Here is a 19,227-nt window from a genome sequence, read left to right as displayed (position 1 = left end):
ACTCAAACAAACCCACCCACTCAGCCCCATCTCCACTCAAACAAACCCACCCACTCAACCCCATCTCCACTCAAACAAACCCACCCACTCAACCCCATCTCCACTCAAACAGTGGTAAGGTATTAATAAGTAGAGTGGGCCTCCTGTAAACAAACATGGCCTTCAGATCTTCAAAATGTCCATGCTTTGGTCAGTCTGAAGCCAGATTCCGGCCCACGCTCCATATAAATACAGGTGGCATGTTCACTAGTTTGCCAACTGAAGCTGCAAGAACTTTGCAAGTATCTGTAACTGCTGTGGCTAACACCATCGTACGATGTGAAGAAAAGCCACACCGGCAGCAAACAGGTCTATTCCAGTCTCAGATCTGCAGAACTGCCCCAGAATGCTAACTCAGCTAAATCCTATAATAGAAATATAGATGTTGCAACATCAGCTGTTCAGAAGAGATCACGTAGAGCTGAGCACACTTTCTGCAAAAAACAACTTGACTGACAAAAGTATTGGGACACCTGCTTATTCACTGATTCTCCAGAAATCAGGGGTAATTCAAAGAGTTGACCCTGCTTTTGTTGGAGTAACTGTCTCTACTGTCCAGAGAAGAAGGCTTTCTACTAGATTTTGGAGGAGCATTGCTGTGAGGATTTGATTGCATTCCGCGGCAAGGATGTTGGATGAGCATCACTTCTCCTCATCCCATACAGAAATTTTAAATGGAGCACCACAATCATTCCAGAGAACACAGTCCTTCCACTGCTCCACAGCTCAATGCTGGGGGGCTTTATATATACCCCTCTGCTAGCCCACGCCTGGCATTAGGCAGAGTGAGTCCTATTTAGTCTATTGGCAGTTCTTCTTCATTTGCACATCTGTGTCAGCAGCAATGGGTACAACTTAAAGTAGCTGAATGCACTCATTAGAAGGGGTGTCCACAAACTTTTGGACATAAAGTGTAGGTTTTAAGGAAGGGTTCTTTCTGGAAAAAAGTCACTGAGATAAAGGGACAATGATGGGGGTAGGATGACCAAACTTTGCTCACTGCTGACCTGCTGAAGTGGACACTAGCCGTTAGTCATCTGTTAGTTTACTGCATGCTCTCTTCCGCTGAGTCAGTGTTTATTCAAGCTGAACTTTCCCTAAATACTGAACCAAAGTGGTGAATTATTAAATGTGGGTCAGAGCGAAGGTTCTCATGCAGATGAGTCAACTCCAGACATTGAGCATATGGATCTTCTCTTGTCTTGTCGAGTTTACATTATATGCTTCCAGTTGAAGAACACGATTCTTTGAAGAATCGATTCTTTTGCCTACCTGAATCGACTCTTCTGTACATTTTGCCAAGTGAAATTTGCGGACACCCCTTCTAATGAATGCACTCGGCTACTTTAAGCTGCACCCATTGCTGACACAGACGTGCAAATGCACACACACAGCTTATCTAGTCTCTGTAGAGACGAAGTACTGCCAATAGAATAGGACTCTCTGGATCAGATGAACATCATGACCCTATTGGCACCATGCTGCCTAATGCCAGGTGTGGGCTAGAGGGGTATAAAGCCCCCCAGCATTGAGGAGCTGTGGAGCAGTGGAAGAACTGTGTTCTCTGGAATGATGGTGGTGGATCTCCATCCAGTACATTTGGAAGCTGAAAATGAGGTGGAGTGGTGATCCAGCATTTAACATCCTAACCACACCAACGATCTTGTGGCTGAATGCAATCAAATCCTCACAGCAGTGCTTCTCCAAAATCTGGTAGAAGGTCTTTCCTGGACGGTAGAGACAGCTACTCCAACAAAAGCAGGAATACCCTTGATTTCAGAAGAAACAATGAATGAGCAGGTGTCCAAATACTTTTGTCACTATAGTGTATGTATTATTTCCGTTATTTTCAGTAGATAAAATCACTTAAACAAGTGGAAATAAGATAGAAATGAGTTTGTTCGACTTTATTAATTTAATATTTCTATAATAATCTAGTAGATATTTATAGGATTACGCTTGCTAAGATCACTTTTGGACCCCCAGAGCCATCTTTCAGATACTGCAACAGATCTTTAAGATTCACTAAGAGCTTAACACATGGTTTAAGGGAAGGCAACCAAACCTCATTCCTCCCAAGAAACGCCTAGAGGGCGCACTCCAGAGAGTCCTGGCTGAGCAGAAGTGAACAGGGCTGTTTCTATAACACACCCTCACAGGGCCTCCTGCTGGCTCCGGGGCTGACTGCAGAGTCAGCAGCTGGATCTGTGAGCGTGTTTCATATCAATAGAATTTCCTTTATTTTAGATCTTAAATTTAATATATATATTATATTATATTTATTCAACCTTTTCCTGATGAAGATTAATAAAGGTGCTGAAGCACTAAGAAGGACGTTGCTTTAAATGTTCAGAACTGGCCCTGGGTGTGAATTGGGTTTAGGACTGTTCAGAGTACTGAGAGCTGATTGGTTCAGATTACTGCTACTGAGAGCTGATTGGTTCAGATTACTGCTACTGAGAGCTGATTGGTTCAGATTACTGCTACTGAGAGCTGATTGGTTCAGAGTACTGCTACTGAGAGCTGATTGGTTCAGATTACTGCTACTGAGAGCTGATTGGTTCAGATTACTGCTACTGAGAGCTGATTGGTTCAGAGTACTGCTACTGAGAGCTGATTGGTTCAGATTACTGCTACTGAGAGCTGATTGGTTCAGAGTACTGCTACTGAGAGCTGATTGGTTCAGATTACTGCTACTGAGAGCTGATTGGTTCAGATTACTGCTACTGAGAGCTGATTGGTTCAGAGTACTGCTACTGAGAGCTGATTGGTTCAGATTACTGCTACTGAGAGCTGATTGGTTCAGATTACTGCTACTGAGAGCTGATTGGTAGAGATTCCTGCTAGTGGGAGCTGATTGGTTGGCGTTACTGCTACTGAGAGCTGATTGGTAGAGAGTCCTGCTAGAGGGAGCTGATTGGTTGGCGTTACTGCTACTGCATGCTGATTGGTTTGCATATGCAAATGTAAAGAATCTACTTTTCTCTGAGATGATGTTAATGATAGTGTTAGTAATTAAGCGTTGAGTGTGTGTGTGTGTGTGTGTGTGTTGAACAGGTGTTGATGTTAATACTAAGGTGTTTTAGGTGAGCTGTTGCTGAACTGCTTTAAGAGATTAAGAACATGAAGGAGGAAGGAGTTGTTCGGGGGGGTTTGTTGGGTGTTCGGGGGGACTTTATTGAGCAGTCCGGCTGATAGTAATGAAATTCACATTCCAAGCATTTCCAGAGCTCCACTCCAGCTCTGCAGCTCAGCTCTGTCTCTCCAGACTTCCCAGCAGTGCACCATGACAACCTGACGCCTGCTGAAATACTGGTGCTGAATAAAGGTTCTCTGGGTGCAGTGGAGGAATTCCTTCATATCCAACATATACGGGTCACACACTGACATGTAGGTGGCATGTGAGCCAACTTCAAATATATATGCAAATATATCAAAATATAAAAAAAAATAAAAACATATAAAATATTTATTATAAATGTATACATATTAATAATATATTAATTTATATACATATTTATTTTATTTATTTATTTAATTAACAATATATAACAGAAAAAACATGCATTTCTAAAATACCAACCAAAAATAAGCATTTCTATTGGTCCATTTGTTATGAAATTTGAACAGAATATAAAGAACAACACAGATTCACATTACTATGTATTCTTTACACACACACACACACACACATATATATATATACGTACACACACATACACATACAGATTAAGAGTGTGTGAGTGTGTATATGAGTGTGTCAGTGTGTATATGAGTGTGTATGAGTGTGTGCATGTGTATATGAGTGTCAGTGCGTATATGAGTGTGTGAGTGTGTATATGAGTGTGTGAATGTGTATGAGTGTGTGCGTGTGTATATGAGTGTGTGAGTGTGTATATGAGTGTGTGAGTGTGTATATGAGTGTGTGCGTGTGTATATGAGTGTGTGCATGTGAATATGAGTGTGTATATGAGTGTGTACGTGTGTATATGAGTGTGTCAGTGTGTATATGAGTGTGTGAGTGTGTATATGAGTGTGTGAGTGCGTATATGAGTGTGTATATGAGTGTGTGCGTGTGTATATGAGTGTGTGAGTGTGTATATGAGTGTGTGAGTGTGTATATGAGTGTGTGCACGTGTATATGAGTGTGTACGTGTGTATATGAGTGTGTGAGTGTGTATATGAGTGTGTATGAGTGAGTGTGTATATGAGTGTATGAGTGTGTATGAGTGTGTAAGTGTGTATATGAGTGTGTGCGCGTGTATATGAGTGTGTGAGTGTGTATATGAGTGTGTGAGTGTGTATATGAGTGTGTGCGCGTGTATATGAGTGTGTACGTGTGTATATGAGTGTGTGAGTGTGTATATGAGTGTGTGAGTGTGTATGAGTGAGTGTGTATATGAGTGTATGATTGTGTATATGAGTGTGTGAGTGTGTGAATGGGACGGTATTTGGAGCTGTAGTGCTGTTTGGTTAGCCGGGTGCAGGGCTGCGTAGACGGCTGGTGGGTCAGGTGCTTCACGGGGTGAACGGAGAGGGCACGAAGCGCTGTCCTGATCAGCACATGAATGGTCACATGCATTGCTAATGGCTCTGTGGGGCGTGTGTGTGAGAGAGTGTGTGTGTGTGTGTGTGTGAGAGAGTGTGTGCTTTTTAATGATTGTTCTTATGAATAAACTGTGTGTCCTTGGTGATGTGACTGTTTTGGTTCTGGCCGCTTGTGTGGATCTCAGTGGAACTGGTAGAACTGGGAGGTGGGGATGATTTGGATTTTGACTGGTTTTAGGTTTAAATTAATTATTACAATTATTATTATTACATTATTACAGTTATAATTCATAATTTAGTTCTTAAAAATACTCTTTTGCAGCAATGCTGTAGAGCCGGTCTTCAGGAGAAGGTGCAGTGACGGATGTTGACATAGCAAGACTTCACCACTTCCTCTTAGTAGAAAACAGATTAGTATTAATATTCAGATTTAGAGTGTTTAATATCTTCTAATCCAGTCTGATCTCCTCCCTGACCAATCAGCTCCCAGCTCCTTTACAACACTGCAGTCTGATCACCTGTGTATAAGTGTGTGTGTGTGTGTAGTGGGACACACTCTGGACTGGTATCTGTGGTTGTTGGTCTACTGGTGTGTAGTAACTGGTTTATAGTGGGTGAATGTGCTGTGTGTGTGATTTGGGTTTCTATAGCGTGTGTGTGAGTGTGTTAGCATCAGCATTAGCCTCCATGCGGTTCTGAATGCGTTCTTTAGTGCTTCACGCACGTGTGAATGAGCAGGTGTCCCAATACTTTTGTCACTGTAGTCTGTGTATTATTTCCGTTATTTTCAGTAGATAAAATCATTTAAACAAGTGGAAATAAGATAGAAATAAGTTTGTTCATCTTTATTAATGTAATATTTAACCTGCAGCTCAAACCCCTGAGCTTCACTCTCTGTAAACTCAACTACAGCTGAAAGATCTCAGGCCATTCGGCACATACGAGTATTTGAAGGAGGTGAAGATGGAGATGCTTCTTCTGGTGGTTCTTCTTCTTCTTCTTCCATCTGGAGATAAACTAACAGAGCTCTAGCGTTAGTGTCCTCACTGTAGCAGAACAATGCTGAGACGGCTTCATCGAACCCGGTGACAGCACCATCTAGCGTTCTGGAGGTGATAATGTGGGTTTGAAATGATTCGTACAGTTTTTATAAACTCATCCAAAAACTGCAGTGAAGTAAAAGTGGAAGTAGGAGAAGAAAATAATCATCCAGTAGATACAGATACAGTATTTTAGTACTTAAGTACAGTAGTTAAGTACTTCTACTTCATTACTGTAGATCTCTGGCGATGTTGGCTGGCACAGGCGTTTATTGACTGGTGTGGTGGAGCTGGGGAGCTGGGGAGCTGGGGAGCCGGGGAGCCGGGGACCCGACGCTTTCCTCTGCCGGCAGTGCTGCATCGGCAGGCGTTGGAAAATTGCTGGAGCATTGGTTGTTGGAGCATTGCTAGTGCTAGGGGGGGCTACGAATGAGTTGGTTTACTGTAGGAGAATCGTGGAAGGTCTGAAGGTCTGAAGGCCTAAGGAAGGACAGCAGGGCAGCGTGAGCTGACGTATGAGGATGAGTGAAATGTAATGTGGTGAAAGAGCAGCATTGATGGGCCTCCGCAGACCCTCATCTTGTGACCCCCATCCAGTCGGCTCCGAGGCGTTCCACAGCGTCTTCTCACACCAGCATGACCTGGAGAAACGGCTCCCACATTCCAAACCCTCTATAAAGGCCCCTTTCTTTTGAAATCCAGGGCTTACTGTACTCGCAGTCCTAATGAGCTTTTATCACAGGTTCTCCAGTGCACCATCACACATCCCCTGCTCACCCAGCGTTTCTTCTAAAATCAAGGGTATTAATAGGACGTTTGTCCTCCTTCATCTGGGAAGGCTTTACACTAGATGTTGGACATTTGCTGCGATGATTGTGATGATTGTGTTCAGCCATACAAGAACATCGCTGAGGTTGGATGATTAGCTCTGCTCCTCCAACTCTTTTCAAAGGTATGGGATGGAGCTACATCATCCCCCCACAGCTCAATGTGGAGGCTCCAACAGACCTCTGAAGGTCATCCCATGGTATCCGGCCCCATGTAAGTTGTGAGGTGGGGCCTCCGAGAGCATCAGTGAGGTCTTGGGCACCCATGACCTTCTCATAAGCCGTTTTTTTTGGGTACTAATATACACTGCATACCAGGAACACCCCACAATCCCTGACTGATGTTCTGGAGATGTTCTTATCCAGTCTTCTAGAACATCACAGTTCTTTAGTGGCTCAGATTCTTGCGCTTTAAGGCCTTGTTTAGTGTAGAACCTAAAGGTGCTAAAGGTGCATTTACAGAAGCCCCGAGGGCACTGAGCAACTCGCCGTACACCCAAGCAGCCAGACTGCAGACATCACTCCACCACTACCAGGCCGCTCGAAATCCAGCTTTTCCTCACATTTAATTCAGGAGTCAAACCTGATCCGAGGTTTAATTTAATACCTGCCACTAATTATTAGAGGCTTTGTAATAATGTAAAAAAACAAAAAAACAAAAACTGAGCGAGTAGCTGTGGCCCTCTCCGAACGGTCCTCAGGGCATGGGAGGAGCTGGGCATGATGTCAGAGCTGGGAGCTCGCTCAGGCTGATTAAAGAGGCTGAGCCTCATTTATAGAAGGTTTGGCACACCTCAGGGGTCTCGAGTCGGGCTGCGTTTCAGGGATTGTGGACGAGGGATTGCGATCTTGTTGGGTGGGGGTCACGCTTAGAAAATGAGGACGACTCTCGCAGTTCTGGCTTTGGTTCTCTCTTCAGCTGCAATCGCGAGTGAGTATATATGTGTGCTTATTTAGTTAAATATGATCCATTAAGGTTCAGGTGGATTTTGGAAGTTCTTCAAGGAAACAGAAGATACAGAACCTTATGTTATAATAAATGTCCTTTAAATATTACAAAATGACAAAAACAGTAGTATGAAGAACCAGACACACACACACACACACACACACACACATATATATATATATATATGATTATGTATTAAGGTTCCAATGGATTATTGACACCATCTGGAGCTCTAGGATTGGGTGAAAATTGAAAGGTCAAAATTTGGAGACTAATTTTGGAGGTTCTTGGCTTGGATTCATGGTTCTAGCCAAAAACCTTTAATGGTATAGGACCTTCACATTACATAGAACATCATAGAAGTGTTCTCCACACTCTCACATCTCACAAGGATGAAACTTTTCAAAAGTTCTTGCCATTACAAAAAGATTATCTGCAGTCCAACTTGACAAAGTGGGAAAAAAAACAATTCAAAGGTTCTTCGGGGAACCAAACATGCCCTTTTTTATGGGGTTTAGTTCAAGGGCACGTAGATGTAGAACCTTTTCATTCCAATGTTCTTCAAACTACAAAACGGCTCTTCAAACTTAGAATTATCTGAAACGTTCTTTAAGAAACCAAAGAGGTTCTTCTGTTGTGTTTGGTTCTGGGGCAAACTAGTATAGAACCTTATAGAACCTTATAGAACGTTATGTTGAGGTTCTTTCAACTTTGGAAATGCTTTTTTGGCTTAGAATCTGATTTGCAAATACAGTTCAATAAAGAACCAAGAACCATGAAAGGTTCTTCAAGGAACCAAAAGTAGTAATTGGGGTTTGGGTTTGAGACCAAAAATAGAACCTTGTGGAGGTGCTCTAAACACTGAAAAACTGTTCATTTCAGAACCATCAATTAAAAGGTTCCACAAGGAATTGTTTGGAAGGAAGGACAAATTTGTATATAACCTTTATATTATATTTTTAATATTAAAAAAAGTCACTTTATGAAGATATTAAGTGCTTTCACACTTGTACACACACACACACACACACACACACACACTGCTGCACATCCTGCAGATGCGCTGGGCTGGTGTCCGAGCTCCAAAGGGCCGTTCCTCATTCCTAAAGTTGGGATTAGGGCTGTCTGCACTCAGCTGAGAGTCACATGAAAGGGATTGAGGGATTGTAAGGGGTGTGTGACTCCCACTGCCTGGAACCCTGCATCCCCCCCCAGTACGCCTCCATCGCCTCCCAGTCTGACTTCCACCCCCCCTCCCTCCCTCCCTCACATCACTGCATTTTTTTTTCTTTGGTTTCCACATGAAATAAATACACAGACCAGCCATAACATTAAAACCACTGAAGTGAGTCACACTGATGGAACACTGGTTCCAGTGGCTCCTGTCAAAGGGTGGAACCTACATATTAGGGAGCGAGTGAATAGTCAGTACTTGAAGGTGATGGAGGTGTAGAACTAGTGCCCTTTTTACAAAGTGTAGTTCAAGGTCACATAGATATGTAGAACCTTTCTGTCATGTGGACGTTCTTCGTACTTGTGTTTTTGGTTCTGGGACACACTGGTATAGAACCTTTGAACATTGTAGAACATTAGGTTGAGGTTCTTTAAACTTCAAAAAGGTTCTATGGGTGCAAAATCTCATCTTTTGGGTTTGGTTCTGCCCTTTATCCTTCTTACCCCTTCAGAAGAGCGGACATCCATTTCCTTGAATTCTGATGCTACCACCTCCATGCTTCACAGCTGGGCTGCAGCACTAGCATGTAGCATATTTTAGGCCTACACACTGTCTGTGTTATGAAGAGCTTTTAACCCCTGGAGGTGCATCACTCAGTAACTACAGGGGCGTCTGGTGGGGCTGTCACTTTCGTGCTAACACTTTCGTCTGAATCTTCAGTCAGTTTTAGAGCTGCAATCAAATAAAGAAGCTTAATTAATAATCTTATATCAGGGATATAATGGCTATAACAGATACAGAGGATCGTATTAACATGCTGAGGGGGGTGATGTGTCTGTTGGTGATGTTCGTGCAGCAGTTTCTCACTTTCTGCTTTTTCTTCAGCTTCCAGAACCCGATTCACTCGATATCGCTCCTGGAATTCTCGAATGTACCCTGTGTGGAGAGATGGCGATCCCAGATACAGAGACTGCTGGAAAGGTGAGTTCAAATGAGTTCATCATTATTAACCTCGTCTAAAAACATGAGGGACGGTGAACAGAGCTGTAGACGACTCTAAAGATCTAATAAAAATAAAACATCCGAAATGAAGAATCTCACTGATTTACACTAATTCACTAATACACTAAATCTGACTAATTTCACTGTCTCAGGTGGAGAAGTAACATTTGACATCAGGAACGACGCCCCCACGCTGACAGGATCCAAGACCACCTTCAGCATTGACGTTCGGCCTCCGCAGAACCAGACTGTACTGCCTGATGGGCAGGTGGTGTGGGCGAGAAACTGCACTGTTAACGGTCAGCACTGAGAACACATGCAGTACATGGTTTAACTGTGCAGACATTGTAGATGTTAGATACTTTCATTAAGTCAGGCAAATATAAATAAATAAATAAATAAATGTATTATATAAAACATTTTATATAATTTATTGTATGATATATTATATATGATGTAACATATACTATATATAACTTTTATATAAATGTAGTATATAAATATATTAAATAATGAAACGGCTAAAAATAAAACAATAAAAATAATTTATATAATACACGTTTTATCTAAATGTATTATATAATATTGTATAATATATATATATTAAGTTATTGTTTAAAATTCTAATTTCTTAAATAATTAAATTGTTAAATATATATATATATATTAATATTATATATTAAATATATATATATTAATATTTTAATTACTTTAATCTTAATAAAATGAATTTTAAAAAACAGTTTTGAATAAAAAAAATACATTCAGCAAAGAGTTTATTGTATATTGTATAAAACAAACTGTGTAAATATGTTATAAAACCAAATACATGATCAGTTTTCCTTTTCTCCCAAACATAAGTTGACTTAATTATTGTATGATATTATATATTATATATAATTTGTTATACACCTGTTTTATCTAAATGTATGAAATAATATTGTATTATATATAATATAATATATTTATTATTGTTTAAAATTTGAATTTATTAAATAATTAAATTGTTAAAAAAATATTAATATTTTAATTACTTTAATTTTAATAAAATATCATGAATTGAAAACAATTTTGAAAAAAAAAAATACATTCAGCAAAGAGTTTATTGTATAAAACAAACTGTATAAATATGTTATAAAACAAAATACATGATCAGTTTTCCTTTTCTCCCAAACATAATTTGATCTAAATACCTGTGTACACATGTCTACACATATAAAATTAGCCCTATAAATAGAAGCATTGGTCATTATCATAATTTCAGATTCTAAAGTGATAAAACCTTGAAAGTTGGTCAATAATTTTATACATTTACTTCATATTTACTCATATTAGGGACGCAGTACACTGAGGGTCAGCCTGTGTATCCAGAGCCCAACACTCCACAAGAATGGACGGGTGTGTTCCCTGACGGCACACCCTTCACTACAATGTCCACCAGGAAACCATGGTACATCTTCGTGTGGAAGACCTGGGGTAAGAGAGGCATCTCGGATGACACTGTTTGTTATTGTTGATTTATTCAACAATTTATTTTATATTTAAATATTACTTTTATAAGTAATTATGTAGTAAAATTCCATTTACATTCAGTTTGCACACAGCTTTGCACACTGTTGTCTATTGTTTTGGTCTCCTAGGTCGTTACTGGCAGGTCGCTGATGGACCCTCCTCCTCACTCACTATTGGCACTGACAACGTGCCCCTGGGCTCCTACAGCATGGAGGTAGTGATCTACCACTGCCGTGGAAAAGACAAGTTCGTACCTCTTGGCTATGCGTCCACCCAGTTTTCTATCACAGGTGTGTAAAAGGCTGGGGTGATGAATGATGTGTGATGTTACAGTGTTTCCAAAAATACCCAGACCTCCTTTGTAGTGAATTCAGCCGACCCAAACGGCTACAGCAGGGGGCTGTGGAGCAGTGGAACTCCTTCTCTAGAGTGATGCAGCATCAGCCAATACATTTGGGATAAGGTAGAGTGCAAAACATGGATGAATGCAATCAGATCCTCACAGCAATGATGTTCAAACATCGAGTATAAAGCCTTTCTAGAAGATCAAAGGCCTTAAGTGCAGCAGGAGATGCCTTGATTTCAGAAGAAACATTAGCCTAACTTAGCAGGTACCATCAAATGTTTGGACATACAGTTAGGCTCGGTTTCCAGACAGGGATTAGGTCTAGTCCTGAATGGAGATTCTTCTCTGAAGGAGGATTTAGCCGTGGGACTAGGCCTAATCCCAGTCCAGTGCGCCAGTAACTGACCCTTCCTTCTTTTCTTCTCCAGATCAAATCCCCTTTTCAGTGACTTTGTCCCAGATCGGTGATGTCAACCAGGCTGACCAGAACTTCATCCAGAACCGACCCGTGTTATTTAGCATCAGCCTGCATGACCCCAGTCAGTATCTCACCGGCTCTGACATCACCTTCAACTGGGATTTTGGAGACAACAGCGGGACCCTCATCTCTCGGGAGCCCTCCGTTGCCCACACTTACCTGTCAGCTGGTTCTTTCAGGCCACAGGTTGTTCTGACAGCTGCCATCCAGAACGGATGTGATCCGAACCCAACTCTGCCTCCTGCACCAGGCGTTGCAACCACAGGTGAGCCTGTAAATGGTTCAAATTTGTAGATTCGGTTCAAAGTCTAAAGCTAAGGCAGTCAATCAACTGAGACATGTTTGGTGTCAGAAGCTTGCTTCTTTAGTAGTGACCTGGAGCTGCAAGGCTACTGCAGCAGCCTATGGGTCCGTCCCAATTTGAGAATGTAGTATTAACATAGCTAAAAGTGTCAAAGTTGAGGATACTCAAATATCCACTAAACATACTTAGAACCGACCGGTTTTTGAGTGTGGTTTCGATGGACACTATCATCCCACAATGCAATGCAAAACAGAAAACAGGGAGGAGCTGCTCGTGTCTAAAATATGTAGAAACAAAAAATGGTGCATAACGATGCAAGTGCAGCCGCCTTGATGTCAGGAGAGCTTGTGGTGATGTATGTAGTTGGCATAGCAACGCTTCATCACTTCCTATTAGTACATAATGGATTAGTATCTGTATCAGTGTAGTATTCAATTGGGATGCAGCCCATGTCTCACCAGGTTACCGTGTTATGAACTCCAAATCGAAATCATCGCACACTCGCTAGACTAGGGAGTGTTATTGGTATTGGAGTGAATATCGGGTACCATGGTGGGCTCAAAATCTCATGGATATCATGATTAGCTCACAAATGATGCAATACTCATGACAAGTAAAGCCTTGGTAACATATAATAATGGAGAGCTGGAAATAAGGGGCAAACATTAAATATACTAGTGATAGATAAGAAACACTTGAGACAAATGATGAGAGGGCGGGGCTACAGACTTGACACATTTAAGACATGGAACCAGGAGTGTTTCACAAAGTGGAATTTCTTAGTTAGCTAGGTAACTTCACCCCACTTCTTCTAATAGACAGGTTAGACTCTAGGCCTAAGTTATTGACTGTTTTAGCTATGATTCGTAGCTCCCTTGTTAGCTGCATTAGCGTTGCTGCTCCAGTGGGCAAAGATGGGCTATGTTGTATAGCTAAAAACAGCAGCAGTCATCTTATAGACATGTTTTTTTTTTTTTCCATGTTCATAGATAACAGTGAGTCCTACTGTGTCAGAAACCACATAATCAAGCATGTGAGAGATTTCTGAACACCTCCACAAAGTTTGAGGCTAGTACGTGATGATATAGCCCCGTGCTAATTAGTGGAATAGAAGCGCCCATTGTTAATCGGGTACATTAGCTTCATAGCTAATAAAGAAGCAAACTTCAGATGCCAAACATGTCTTGGTCGATTGATCCCTCCCTATAATATCACTGATATTAATAGTTGTGTACATGGATCAGGAATGGGATCCATGGGCATTTTGTAAGTATAGGTGTCCCAATACTTTTGTCCATATAGATTACATTCAGATCAGAGATAGTATTCATCTCTAAAACAGCTGCTTTCCTTGCCTTGTTTTATAGGAGCTCCAGTCGTTGATCCATCTGTTGGCCCAGCTGAAGCAATGTTAGTGCCCTCGTTAAATCCGCCAGTTCTTGCCCCCACTGCACAGGGTGATATAGCTCTGGCAGTTCCTGGCTCAGAGGCTCCATCTGCCGATGATGTTGCTTTGGCTGCCTCTCCTGAGCCAGCCGTACCTGCGGTAGAGGAAGGGGCAGCTGCTTCTGCTGCTCCAGAGGCAGGCGACGACTTAGCAGTGGTTCCAGCAGAAGTGGAAGGGGCCGTCGTTGCTGAGGATCCAGCTGGAGAAACAGCCACAGTTGCCACTGTAGATGCAGAGCAGGCAGCAGATGATCTTGCGGTGATTGATGCCGCTGCCTCTATTGCCCCCCCTGTTGAAGAGGAAGAGGGCACCGTCCTCCCAGAAGCCCCAGCTGTGGACACAGAAGCAGTAGCAGTGGACACAGAAGCCGTAGCAGTGGACACCGCAGTTGCAGAGGTTCCAGCAGATGCTGACACAGGCACTGTAGCTCCTGCTGCTGATGTCGTTATTACCATGGTTGCCACGGATGCTCCAGTGGTTGAGGTGGTGCCATCAGTGGTGCCTTCGGTGGTGCCAGCAGTTGAGGGTGAGGTTGTGGAGACAGTAAATGAAGCTGCAACTGAAGAAGCAGCAAATACTGAGACTGCTGCAAACGAAGCTACTGCAGGTGAGCGAGGTCTGGTGATATTTCTTAAACCAAAATACCTCACATGGCAACCCAAACAAGAGTATTAGACACACATGGTAGCGTCAGCCAATGGAGAACAAGAAACCAAGGCCAACAAACTGTGCGTAAATACACTAGGGATAGACAAGAAACACTTGGGAGCAATGATGAGGGGGCAGGGCTAATGACTTGGGGGGGGGGGGGGTTAAAGCCTAAATGTGAGGACATGTAGGTTAGTAAGCTAAACTGAGAAACCCTTTAGCTACGCTGCTTAGCCCAATCTTGGCTACAGAAATTAGCATCCAGTGGCTAAAACTAGGCTATGCTGTATAGCTAATTCTTATTCATGTGATATTTCAAATCCACACAATTTCCCTTCTTATCCCAAATATGGTTGATCAGCTGAGACTGAGAAGTGTGTGTGAGCCCCATTTTAGGTTTCCTACTGGAGCTAGGAGGCTAATATAGCTAACAACTAATAGAAACATAAACCCCAATTAGCCCTGTGCTAACTGCTGGCTTAAAAAAATGGTTCCTAAAATATTTTAATCTGTTTATGAAGTTGCAGCTGCGCCCACCATCAGTCCAGCACCACAGAACGGGGTCGTAGCCGAAGTGGAGGCTGAAACCGAGGCAGCACAAGTGGCTCTGGTCATCGCAAAACGGCAGGCTCCAGAACTTGCAGCAGAGGGAAACTGCATGGTCTACCGCTACGGCTCTTTCTCCACCACTTTGGATGTTGTTCGTGAGTAGTGCTATCTGTCTGTATGTATATATATATATATATATATATATATATATATATATATATATATATATATACACACACACATGCACACAGTATACACACACACATTTGTGCCTTCTGACCCCTAGCATGGAGGCCTACTGACCCAAGCAAGAGCAAAAGATACAAGCCATGTGTTACTAAACGCTGGGCTAGTTCAGAAACCCAACAAGCTGCCCGAACGTCTTCTTTCCATACCTTACTTTTAACCCTTCTAAGGTGCTACAAATGGTTCCTTGGGCAATGCCGTACTGTGATTTTTACTCAAAATATGTTTCCCTGTATTGAATTAAATAATGAAACGTTCAGATAATCAGTGTTCTTTAAGCATATCTGACGATATCCACGATACACGCATAAAAGAATATTGTGAACCACGACAACACAATTTATCCCGATACGATAAAATATTGTCATATTGCCCAGCTCTACGTTTACAGCATGATGACTTTGCCTGTGGTTCCTTTTTCAGAGGGAATTGAGAGTGTGGAGATCGTGGAGGTGAGCAATGTCGCCGTTTTGGCCACAGAGGTTGAGCAGAACGCTGTGGATCTCACCATCACCTGCCAGGGGAGGTCAGTAATACCTCTAACACGTCCCCATATATTACTGTAGAAAACTGCCCTAAATATTTTTAACAGATGATAAAACGTCCTCCTCATGATGGTCATGTATATATTTAATATACTGATGAGTTCTGCCCCCTGTCTTCAGCCTGCCTAACGAGGTGTGCACTGTGGTCTCTGATGCGGACTGTGCCAGCCCTGTACAGACAGTGTGCAACACCGTGACGCCAACCAATGAGTGCCAGATGATCCTTCGCCAGTTCTTTAACAACTCTGGAACCTTCTGCATTAATGTGTCCCTCACCAATGATGTCAGTTTTGCTGTAGCCAGCGCGAGGGTCAGCGTGACTGTGGGTAAGGGTCATTCTGGTTTGTTGGAATAGGTCAGTCACCTCCATCCTAAGAACAAATCTCCAGCAGTTTAGTTCACCCTCAGCATCAGCAGGTCTCCCGGCCTCCCACCACTTCTGGAAAATGCACATTAGGGGGTCGATAACGAGTGTGTGGAGGCGGAGCTTAATGAGAAAAAAGTGGGCTTGGTAACTTACCAAAGGTCACCACCCACAGCTACATCATAGAGGGGAAATCCTTACTATTTCATCATCAGTGGGGGCGGAGTTACAGATGTAGCGGATCTGAATTCTCTGCCACTAGAGGGCACACTAGCCAGGCTTGGAACAGCAGAATGGTAATTTATTGGGAAAAATTGTTATTATTATTTTTTCACCCAAATGCTACCAGGAGTGGATTTGAAAGATAAATTGAACATAAAGAATATCGTCGCTGCCCGATGAAAAACATGTATCTCCATGTTTGTCCATTTTTAGTTTTCTCCATCATTTGAACCCTGGAGCTGCTCTGTGCATTGTGCAAATTAAACCATTCTGGATGAATGGACCAATAGAAATGCTCTACATTACTTGGAATTACATCTTTTTACATTGACTTTTATCTTCTGTAAAATCACAAATTTGGAGATACATGGTTTTCATTGGACAGCGATGATATATAGTTCATTTACTGTTTAAATGCCCAGAAGCTTCTCCAGCCCACTCCTACAGCTCAGCACATCATATATCATATACATATACATGATCTTTCCAGAGCGACTTCAATTTGAGTCAGGTTACACAGGTCAGAGTATACAGGGTTAAGACTCTTATTGGTGTAGCACCACACCTAGTCACCCAGACCTGGAATCGAACCCCAGTCTCCCACATGGTGTAGTAGCTCAATGGAAGGTAGTGGTGTTATCTGTTGTGCCACACCAACCACATGTATTTAACCTAATATTATCTTTTCAATTGATTGTAACTTGTATATATATATATATATATATATATATATATATACACAACAAAAATAATATTAATATAATATGTTAATATTACTAATATATTAATCATAACATTATTGTATGTATATATATATAAATTGTTGTTATTATTATTCTTTTAATGTAGATTCAGGTTCCACTGCTGGAGGCACGGCTACTGCCATACTTGGTGTACTTGTCCTCGTCTGCATTGTAGGCGGCATTGCTTTGACATACAGGTGAGTTGGTCAGTCATAATGTGTGGAATCAGCTTAAATCAGTAAAAATTTGTTGCAGTTGTTCCATGTATGATCCAGAAGCACTGCAGAGGCAACGACATGCATTCAACTGAAAAATAACCCCCCTCAGTACATAGTTCTGACCTCACTTGGTCTCTGAAAACAGCAGAGCTTTGCTTTTTAAGAATCCCAGGCTGCATTTGCGTAAGACCTGAATGTAATCTAATAAAATCTAATAAAATCTAATAAAAGCAGCATTTTCAGTATTGCAAAACTCCAAACACTAAAGTACATCATTGTATTTCATCATATGACTCTATAGAATTCAACGCATCAAGGATGTAATCCCTACAAAGCAAATTACTATCTAATTACTGCTAATTAACTCCTTCTTACCACAGTGTGAAACTCTCAATACAATACCCTGCACTGTTTTTAATGAGTTTAATGGTTCTATTATACACCAACCAGCCATAACATTAAAACCACTGACAGTTCCAGTGGCTCCTGTCAAGGGCAGGCAGCAGGTGATCAGTCAGTTCTTGAAGGTGATGAAGGTGTAGAAGGTGAAAAATGGGCAAGCGTACGAATCTGAGACACTTTGATAAGATCCAAACTGTGATGTTCTAGATCATTGACTGGGTCAGAACATCTCCAGAACATCAGGCGGGTCTCGTGGGGTGTTCCTGCAGTGTTATGCAGTTGCACTTAAGCTGCTTCTGACAGGGTCATGGGTGCCCAAACCTCATTGATGCTCATGGAGGCCCCACCACACAACTTATAGGGTGTAAAGGATCTGCTGCTTATGTTGGTCTTGGTGCCGGATGCCATAGGTCAGAGCTGTTGGTTGGCTGGGATGAGGCGGAACTAGACGATACTAGACATGTGGTTTTATTGTTATGGCTGATCTGCGTATGTGTCCTCCTCCTCGTAACGCTAACCCTCTGATTATCTGTTATACCAACCCCAGGCGATTTAAGCAGTATCATCCCCTGAGGGAGGAGTCAGACAGCAGTTTGGGGAACTCGGGCTGGACCTCTGTGCCGATGCTCCTGTGGAACCTACTGAGCCGGCAGTCGACTGGCGAAAGCCGTCCGCTGCTTCAGGGAAGAGTGGTGTGACCTTCGCTGACACACACACTTTCAAAAAGCATGGCTAACACAGACGTCACATGCACATGGGGGGACAGTCATCATACCGAAGGCCTTACCTTTACAGTCAGTGCTTATATCCAATGGGTAAAGTTTTACACATTGCTGAGCAGGGCTGCAAAAACACACCCGGAGAGAATTCCAGGAGCAGACCACGTAAGAAAATTGTATAGGACACGTCATTAATGTCATTTTCTGTAATAATTGATACTGACTTGAAACAAACGGACGAATGCAGTGCTCTGTGTTACCCTGCTACGTCCAGCTGAGCTTATACAGCTTTATTCTGTTTAGATTTTAATAAGTAATAAACTGACACAGATCATGTACTGTATAACTAACACGCTTTGTGCTCGCTGATTCTGCTGTAGAAGATCATATCTGTTCAGAATGATGTGTGTGTGTGTGTGTGTGTGTGTGTGTGTTATGTCTCCGGACAGCCTCGGGCTGAAGGCTTATTATGGAATAAATACTTAAATGGATGCTTTGCTGTTTCTGAGTCGCTCATTAATGATATTATTCTGTTAATTATTCAATTAAATCTTTAATTTAATAGTAAATAGGTTAACACAGTCATTATGGGCGGGTTTGGTGAGTCAGAATGGTTCACAGTGGTGGTGAATGGAACCTCTCCTTGGTGGAAGGATACATGCAGGGTGATGTGAGGGAAAAAACAGTCCCTCATAAAAGCTCTTTACCACTTTTCCCACTTTATTTTATCATCATCATTCCATATAAAACTCTGAAGACATGTGTAGGTTCACCGGTGGGTTTGGATAGTAAATAAAATGACTATATATATAATATAATATATTATAATACATTTACATTTATGGCATTTGGCAGATGCTCTTATCCAGAGCGACTAACAAGGTTACTCGTATTACAGAGGAGGG

General features: G+C 42.0%; 1 protein-coding gene across 2 annotated transcripts; it reads left to right on the top strand.

Moving 5' to 3' along the window:
• The first annotated feature begins 7,231 nt into the window (after positions 1 to 7,231).
• On the top strand, positions 7,232 to 18,813 carry pmela (premelanosome protein a). 2 transcript variants are annotated; one of them, XM_072665702.1, is made up of 12 exons: positions 7,232 to 7,385; positions 9,463 to 9,558; positions 9,732 to 9,878; positions 10,915 to 11,055; positions 11,220 to 11,381; positions 11,866 to 12,180; positions 13,587 to 14,273; positions 14,842 to 15,018; positions 15,533 to 15,635; positions 15,775 to 15,980; positions 17,090 to 17,180; positions 18,151 to 18,813. In XM_072665702.1, the coding sequence occupies exons 1-12, from the start codon at positions 7,331 to 7,333 to the stop codon at positions 18,299 to 18,301; spliced, it is 2,331 nt and encodes a 776-aa protein (XP_072521803.1). In that variant the 5' UTR covers positions 7,232 to 7,330; the 3' UTR covers positions 18,302 to 18,813. The 2 variants fall into 2 exon arrangements, with proteins under 2 accessions (XP_072521803.1, XP_072521802.1); XM_072665701.1 differs by having other exon boundaries at positions 14,836 to 15,018.
• Positions 18,814 to 19,227: the final 414 nt, after the last annotated feature.

This window comes from Salminus brasiliensis, chromosome 21, assembly GCF_030463535.1.
Source record: "Salminus brasiliensis chromosome 21, fSalBra1.hap2, whole genome shotgun sequence".
NCBI lineage: Eukaryota > Metazoa > Chordata > Actinopteri > Characiformes > Bryconidae > Salminus > Salminus brasiliensis.
The sequence above is the reverse complement of the archived record's forward strand: the minus strand, read 5'-3'. Positions and strand labels throughout refer to the sequence as shown.